We start from the raw sequence: 9,102 nt of genomic DNA, 5'->3' as shown, positions 1-9,102 counted from the left end.
AAAAAAGATGAATCTCGGAGAGGTCGGGAGCTACCTAACTCGGAACGGAGAAGGCTTGGATCTCCCAACATTTTCTTCGTGTCCAAGTGAGGTGCCCGACCCCATAAACTGCTCACCACACCCACAAAGGCTTGCTCCACCTCATCTAGACTCTCAAAGGTATACTTAGCAGACACTACATTCTCCTGCCAACAAAGAGGAAAAGAAGGCTCCCCACTCTCATCTAAAAAGAAGGGTCAGACATCTCCAGTAGCCCGGACTTTGAAATAGAAGTTCTTAAAATCGTGAAAGGACTCATCATACAGGGTACAAAACTTTCTTCCCTGGTTAGCCCTAAAAGAGACCCAAGATACCTTCCCTCCACCTGACCCCGGCTTCGTCAACACAAACAAGTAGGAAAAAAGAGAAATAGAGGGAGCAACGCCCAAAAACTGACACAAAAGTTGAAACAGCTTTAAAAATGCCCAAGAATTTGGATGGAGCTGCGTAGGGGCAAGGTTACAAGACCATAACACCTCGGACTCCAGGTCGGTAAAAGGAAGTCGGACACTCAGCTTAGAGAAAAAACAATCATAAGCGTAAAAGAAGAGCTTCTCGGAACTATCTAAGGGCGGGAAACAAACTCTCTCCTCGGAATCCGGGGCTACTAGTTCATAATCCCTCTCAGACTCTCTATCTTCACATATGCTACATTGCCTACGAAACCTAGCTAAATACTCAGAATCTACCACAGAAGGGACTCTTAGAGGAACAGGATCTACCCAACCAAGACCGCTTGGAATCTTGGTCGACATCGCTTGAAGAACCTTTCGAGACATAAAATTCTTGCCTACAAAGAAGAATGCAACAACAAGCAGAAATCACATAAAAGCAGACAGCGAAAACCCATTCAGCAAAACAAGAAACAACGATCTTGAGATGAAAATGCAGCAACCCGGAACAAAATACCAAAGAGAAAAGAGCCCCCCCCATATACAAGCAAACAAAGCAATGGCGGCGCCTCTTTTCGGGGCAACCCAGGCACAGAGAAAAAGAAACAGAAGCATATGTGCACAAGAAAAGAGATGGGAAACAAACCTGGAAGAAGGAAATGAGGACGATGAGCTCCGAAGCAAAGAGAACAGAACGGCGGCGCAGAGGAAACCCTGGAAGAACACGCGGAAAGACTCGGGGAAGAAGAAAAAGAAAGAAGAAACATTGCTCGAAAAAAGAGATGGCAAAACTCAGAAAAACAGGAAGAGAACAGAATAAACGAGGAAAAAGGAAGGGAGCAAATAAATAATGCCTTCACAGAGCCCGAACGGAAATCGAGGAGAAACGGTAAAATGCAATAAATGCTGAAACGGCCATTTTTGAATTTTGAAAAACTACTATGCCCGAGCTCGACCTCCCAAAAAGGACGAACTCGGGCAGGGGCACTGTTCATACCCTGACCGGGCTCCTCCAACTCGGCAAAATCCATGAAAGGTCCGACCTCGTCGCAAGGCCCACGCCTGAGGTCGGACCTCGGACAACAAAGCTAAGAAGGCCCATCAAAAGGAACGATCACAGCCAGCTACTATAAATACACTGGAACACCCAGGTATAACTCACACTCTAATTCTACTCAATATCTGCTTGGACCCATGCTAACTTAAGCATCGGAGTGTCATTGCAGGTACAACCACCAACCACTCTGCACATCAAGCTCGGGTCATCAATCCCCCCACCTCGGGCCTCTCTAAGACGACCGAGTTGCACGTTTCAGGTAACCCTCGGAACAGTTAGTATGCATGAGTTGAGTATGTCTTTTGGATTTATTTTGGTGTGGAAACACCAAACTTAGTTCCTTACCACTGCCTCTGATGCAACAAGTTAACCATATGTGAAACCTTGTGTCCTTGCTAAAGGTTATAGAATTAAAGCTAAAAAGCAGTTAAATAGTTGAATAATTTGTCTGATTGCTTGGAACTAGCATTGTGCAGGAAGTGAGAATGTTCTTTTAAATGAGATTTTGGTGGAACACCAAACTTAGAATCCTGCATTCTCCCTTAAATTGTTTTAGTATGCAGCACCAAACTTAGCTCCTTGCAATACAGACCAATTATTCAACCTTTTTATTGAAATAGCTATGAAAAAAACTACACCAGGTTGGGTTGCCTCCCAACAAGCGCTCTTTTAATGTCACTAGCTTGACATTCCTTATTCTTGCTCAACTTCCAAAGTGTTTCAGGATCAAAAGGTGTGGATTCATTGCTCTTTCCTCCTATCACAAAAGCAGAAACACAAACAGAGCCAGAAACTAAAACAGAGCACTCTGTAACTTGAGTGCAGTTAGAGTTAGTAGAGGCAAAGTCTCGAACAGTTAGTGTGTTAGTATAAAAATAAAGAAAAAGTGCTTGATCTAGACCACCACTTCACTTAATCATTGTCAATCTAATCAATCCCCGGCAACGGCGCCAAAAACTTGATGGAGTTGAAAACGATCCAACACAAAACTCACCGGCAAGTGTACCGAGTCGCATCAAGTAGTAATAACTCACTTAGAGTGAGGTCGATCCCACATGGATTGATGGATCAAGCAACCTTAGTGGGTGATTAGTTTAGTCAAGCTAACATTGATGAATTGAGTGAAATTGTAGCCAACAGAAAGGAAATAGCAAGAATTTAAAAGATGCAGAAAGTAAAATTGCAAGTAACTTAAAGAGCAAGAAATGTAAATTGCAAAGAACTTAAATGACAAGAAATGTAAATTGCATGAAAAGTAAAGGGGCTGGGGTGCTGGAAATTAAATAGAGCAATAGATCAGAACTCAAAACTCTTGTAGCAAGCTTAAATTGCAGGAAAGTAAAATGGGAGCAGTGTAAACAGAGAATCAAAATTGCAGTGAATCGAAACTTAGAGCAATTGCAGAAGAATTAAAATTGTGCAGGAAATGTAAATGAGATTTGCAGCAAGCTTAATGTAAACTAAATTGAGGAACCAAGCAGAAAGTAAAATGCAGATCAATTGCAATAGCTAAAGGAAAGTTGAAGATCTCAGGGGTTGGATGAGACTAGAGAACAAGTCTAGATCTCACTCCCTTCCTTGATCCAACAGAAAACAAGTTTGCAGAAGAAAGAAGAAATGAAGATGAAAACAGTAAATGAAAACTCAGATTCAACTTTCAATTCTTAGCAATTATGCAGAAGATGAACAAAGATGGATTTCATATCAAAGATTGAAACAAAATTCCTCCAACCTCAATCCAAAATTTCAAAACAAAGAGAAAAACTAAAGAGAGAGCTCTCTACTACTACTCCTCCTTAATGGAGCTAGGCGCTCTTTTTATGAGATGGAATTAATGCCTTTATATAGGCTTTACAAAGTGAAAATGAAAATGAAATTAAAACAAATTACAATTAAAATGAAAATCCTAATCTAATTGATCCATGTGCCTTTGAGTGATGATGTGGGCTTTGCTTGCTTTGGATTTGAGGAGAAATAGGTTTGGTTGGCCTTGATTCAATTTGGAGAGGAATGGAATTTTGGTTAAATTTTGGCCCATGGGTGACACTCCCAGGAGGCTGCTCTGCTCTTGTGGAGAGCAGAGCAGTGAAGCCTTGCATGGGGATCCAATTATCGTGCCAAGGTTTGGAGAGGTACCAGGGGATTGCCCTGCCCTTGTGGAGAGCGGAGCATTGGCTTGTGGTGTGTCTTGTGCGTGCACCAAGTTCCTTGACCGTGCCAAATTGTGCCTCATGCACCAAGGAATAGCGCTCTGCTCTCCTTGTGAGCGGAGCAAAACTTTCCTTGTTCTTGGGTGAGGTCCCAAGTTCGAACCTTGGTGAAAGCATTTGGGGGAGCAATTTTTCTTGATTTTTCATGAAGAGAAACACGACATTGTCCTCCAAGAGAGCAATATGCTCTCCTTGAGAGCAGACTTCCTTGGTTTCCTTGTGTCTCCCTCTTCGAGCCTTGGTGGAAGCACTTTGGTTTATTTTTGCTTATTTTTGGCCCTTAAAGATGCCTTTCACTCATGCTCCAATTGTACGCCAAATATATATTGCTATATATCTTTGGAAAGCTCTGAATGTCAGCTTTCCAACGCAACTGAAAGCACATCAATCGGACGTCTGTAGCTCAAGTTATAGCCCTTTGAAGGAGGCATGGTCATGCTGTGAGCGCCCCAAATTTAACTTAGTGAAAATTTGCTTCAACCTCACTTTGCTTCATCACGATATTGCCCTACCCTTGGCAAGGGCAGAGCAGTGTGTGCTGATTGCTTATTCTCCATTAATTTGGTCAAAAGCGTGGCCTAAGACTCCAAAGTGTGCTCCAACTTCAAAGTGTGCCCCAAAGCTCTTTTTTTCTCCTTTTTAGCTTATTTTGTGCTTCTTTGCTTCTTTTTCTTCTTATTTCCTATAAGATTTATAAATTTAAAAGATCAAGGAAATATTCTAATTAAGCACAAAAGAATGCAATATTTAAGCACTAATCATCAATTTCTTGTATGAAAAAGCATTGAAAAATAGGTATATGATGACTTGTCATCAGGTTGCTTCTTGCTTGAAGTTTCCACCAATGCACTTATACTTTGCCTTAATTTACTAGTGCTTAGTGGGTTTGATAACTCATGTTTTGACTGTACCACTAGGACAAATTATGTAAGTGAAGTTTCCACCAATGCACTTATACTTTGCCTTAATTTACTAATGCCTAGTGGGTTTGATAACTCATGTTTTGACTGTACCACTAGGACAAATTATGTAAGTGCATTGAATTAAGTGAATTGAGTTGTAATTACTTGTCCATCATGATTTTCATGATCAATTCATCACATGACCGATGTTTCTTGTTAATGTTTTGCATTTGTTTGAGTAACTCAACTTGATTCTTATGAAGCCTGTCACTTTTCGTAACAAGTATATTTACCATGTGGCCTTTTTCTTTATGTTTCATGATGAATAAGGAGTTTTCTGCTCACTATTGGATTGGTTATAGTTTATTGTGCTATTCTTGACCAATTTTGCGCTTTCACTTGCACAATTTCAGTATCGAATATCAAATACTCAATTCACTTTTGTGGTTACCTAGGGTTTCTTGGGCCCTAAGTTTTGCTTACTCTTTACTTGCAACCTAGGCTACCTAATTGAGGAACGTATGATATTTCTTTTGATTGTGTGGATATCGCTTTACCGGCCAATGTGTCTGTTCTAAAGTGTGCGCACACTTAGAAAACACACATGGTCTTTTATCATACCACACACATCAAACTTTTCCTTAATTCTTATTTAAATTGTTTTATTCAGCAACCCGAGCCCCGGTACCCACCAACTGAAGGTGGAGCCTCATAACCATTCTCCCCGGATTGTGTTCGTCTAAGGAGGGCCGTGCAACCGCTTAAGTTTAGGGGAGGATTCGACATTTTGGGGGATAAAATTTCTTTTTCGAACACTTTGCACTTTATTCTTTTTGTTTTCTTTTATTATGTTTCTTGTAGATATTTGTTAGTATTTTTTACTATTCCATCCTTACTCTAGTTAATATATATATATTGCATTTGCATAGTATATATTTATAGATAGAAGTTGCGATTGGATGATGTGAATAGCATAATGCTTAGTTCAATTTTGTCCTAATTGTTCATATTAGTTTTTTGCGATGTTCAAAATTAGGAATAGAACTAGAAAAGATTTTGAAATCGCATCTATCACAACATACATACATGCATACATATATAGGAAATAACTTTGGTGAAAAAACAACAAAAATTTTCAAGAATTTTGTTTCAAGGGCATTCTATTGAATTGATTTGGAAAATTATTTTTAAAACTTGCTTGAATGATTTTTATGGAACATAGAAGAGAGATAGAACAAAACAACCTTGTGAGTTGTTGAGCCTTAATGAGTGGTTATACATTATAACCACAAATTTTGTTCATTGTGTGATATGCTCCTTCTATGATTGTAATTTTGGTTTTGCTTGATTCTCTATTTCCAATGTTTTATGTTTTGATTGCATTTAGCATGATTGAGGCCATCTTCAAATTAAACTCACTCACCCACATAGCCTAACCGTTATATCTACCTTTGTTAACCCTTTTGAGCCTCTTAATCCCCTTTGTTCTAATTGTTAGCACATCAAAATCCTAAGCGGAAATCCATGAAATACCTTGAATTGCCTCTTTGATTAGCTTCGGTTGAAGAGTGTATTTCATTTAAGTGTGGAGGGAATTTCGGGAAACATTGGTAGTGAATGAAAAAGTTTGTATTGGGTATGCGTTGAGAAAGAAAATTTTGGAAAATGGGTGAACATTTATGTATCAATATGCCTTAACCATATGCATTTGTCATAGGAAAAGAAAAAGATATGAAAAAAATAAAATAAAATAAAATGAAAAAAAATATTAAGATGGGACAAAAGTTATCCCAAAGAAAAAGAAAGAAAAAAAGGGAATGAAAAAGCTATGTGGATATGTATCAATATGCCTTAACCATATGCATATGTGGATTTGGATGAAAAAGCTACATGAATATGTATAAAAAGGGAATGAAAAGTTAGGTTGCATAGTTTGTGATTTGGTTGATGTAGGTTGAGTTGGACACTTGAGCTAATCAAAGATCCAATTCCTTAACCCACATAGCCATATTTATCCTACCTTAACCCTAACCCCATTACAACCCTCTAAAGACCTCATGATACTTGTACTCATGCATCACACATTTGTTGATTGTTAGATGAAAAGTAAATCTTTGAAAGCATGATTAGGAGGAGACTTGAGTGGATTGACCCTAAACACTTTTGAGCGTTGAGAGTATATACACACCTAGTAAGTGTTCGATCACTCAATTCTATGTTTCCATACTTCTTATCATGTATTCTTGCAAGTTGCTTCATCTTTTGATGAGTTAAATCAATTCTCCAGATTGTGATTGCATTGAGCTATTTCTTTGCTTAGCCTTAAATGTAAATACTCTTGCTTGGAATTTGTTAGTTTATTTTCACCGAACTTATAGTATAGATATATATAATATATAGCATGTAGTATACATACGTGTAGGTAGTTGCATTGAATAAGTTGCTTCACTACAAAATTCTTACTAATTGATGGAGGTTTTATAGTGGAGGTTTTTAAAAACCTCCTCAACATTATTTATTTGTGACATTTTACAAAACTCCAAAAAAAAATCTCAGTATTTTAAAAGCTTAAACAAACACTTAAAGCCCATAGTCACCAAAAACCACTCAAAGCCCATACTAAAGATGCAAACAGCGGCTAGCTTCGAGTGAGATGGATCAAAACCCTAAATTACAGCCGTCACCGTCGCCGTCGCCGTTGTCGTGCCGTCGCTACCGCCACTGCCATCGCCACCACTACAGCCATTCATCTCCTTGATGCAAGCACCAATGCCACCACGTGCTTCGACAATCTCTTCTCCCGTTGTCTCTTCTGTCGATGCGTCTCCGCAGATCGCGAGACGGTAACTTTTGAGAAAGAACCCATGCCTTTGATCCCCGCCAGCGGCGAAGAAAGCGACGAAAAGCAAAGCTTCTCCTCCAAAAACAGATTCTCTTCCCGCAATGCTTTTCCAAGTACGATTTCGTTAAGGTCCGTTTCGAAACCTCAATTTCAATATAGATATCGAAAATTTTCTTCATTGCATGAATGCACATAATCAATCATTTTGGAATCTATTTCTGTTCAGTTTCAATTGGTTTATTTGCTTCTATAGTGCGAATATCGATTCCCTTGTGTTTTATGCTTATAGGTGAAGGTGCGGTTGGGTGATAATGTGGATCACTACTATGTTCTGTCCAGATTTTTGCTCAGTAGGATGCTAACTGTAACCAATGTATGAAAATCCACTCTTCAATTGTTCATTTTGCTTATGAGTTACTTTAGATGGATAGGACTTTGATTGGATTGTGTTGAAAAGTGTTGTGCTTGACCTTATAGACTAGATTTAATGCTGCAGTATGGATTCGATTTGGTTAGTATCATTTGTGATTTGCTTGTTGGTTGCAGATTCTGAATCATGTAGCTATTAAAATGTTTTGATTATAGTCTGACATTTGAAATTGTTACTCCTCTGTCAGAGAAATGTAGATTTTGTTTGGAAACTGGAAATGTGACAGTTGAACTTGGTGGTGTTCAGAAGGAGTTCTCGCGGTGCATAAATTGCGACGGTGCTGGTTACCTCGTTCACGCACCAACAAAACTTTACAAGATAGGATAAGTTGTCCTATATTGGCCTTATAAAATGTTTTGATATGATCCTGTATCATTTTTTGGTTTATTTTAGCATGTATGTGACCATCTTATAGTGGCCTAACTTTTATGAATATTTAGATATTAATTGAAGTAAAGAATGGAGGACATAGCTCATGTCCTCAGAGGAAAAGTGAGAAACAAAAACAGAAAAGGACATATTCTATGAGGTATGTTAAGACTGGAAAATACCACTTAATTTTTCTGTTTTAGTACTGGACTGGAATCTCTTTTTTTTTCTCCATTCCCTGATGATGGGTTATATTTGAAGCTTAGGTAATCTGAGTTGACTTGAATTATTTAAACAAATTTGTATATCTTCAGTTAATTAAAGAATTTTTGTTTCATTGTCAGTTTGTGATCCAGTGATGGGTGACGAAGGAAAACTTTATGTTCCTCAAGTGTTGGTATACATGGCTCTTCATTGGATTTTCAATTATACACAGGTGTAAGTGTTGTTTTCCTATTCCTTTTAATTGCAAAATAAGTAAGAGTATAGCAGTAAAATTAGATTATGTTATAAAATAATGTTAGCAGCATACTCTTTTGTAAGTAGATTCTTCTTTTCTTGAACAGGGCATCTATGATGAAGATTGCTCAAGTAACCCAGATGGTTACTATTCTGTCCATATACTTAATTGTTCTATTATATATGTTGTGGCAAGAGGAAACTTTTCCTGCTAAAAAAGCAAAGTTAGTGAAGGTCACAAAAGCAAAGAAGAATGAGATTGCACCTATTAGTCTACCTAAATAAAAACTCAAACTGAATATAGGAGAAGGAGCAATCAAGGTAATTATAATCTATCACTGTCTTCTTCCCATATGCAATTCAGTTATAGTGGTTCATTCTAATTTTTAAAGCTATATAGTG

At 38.1% G+C, this 9,102-nt stretch overlaps 1 protein-coding gene across 1 annotated transcript; it reads left to right on the top strand.

Moving 5' to 3' along the window:
- The first annotated feature begins 7,001 nt into the window (after nucleotides 1–7,001).
- LOC110278590 (uncharacterized) lies at nucleotides 7,002–7,814 on the top strand. Its single transcript, XM_052258335.1, has 3 exons — nucleotides 7,002–7,006; nucleotides 7,278–7,571; nucleotides 7,732–7,814. The coding sequence occupies exons 1-3, from the start codon at nucleotides 7,002–7,004 to the stop codon at nucleotides 7,733–7,735; spliced, it is 303 nt and encodes a 100-aa protein (XP_052114295.1). The 3' UTR covers nucleotides 7,736–7,814.
- The last annotated feature ends 1,288 nt before the right edge of the window (nucleotides 7,815–9,102 follow it).

Source organism: Arachis duranensis, chromosome 3 (genome assembly GCF_000817695.3).
Source record: "Arachis duranensis cultivar V14167 chromosome 3, aradu.V14167.gnm2.J7QH, whole genome shotgun sequence".
Taxonomy (NCBI): domain Eukaryota; kingdom Viridiplantae; phylum Streptophyta; class Magnoliopsida; order Fabales; family Fabaceae; genus Arachis; species Arachis duranensis.
This window is presented reverse-complemented; position numbering and strand designations above follow the sequence as displayed.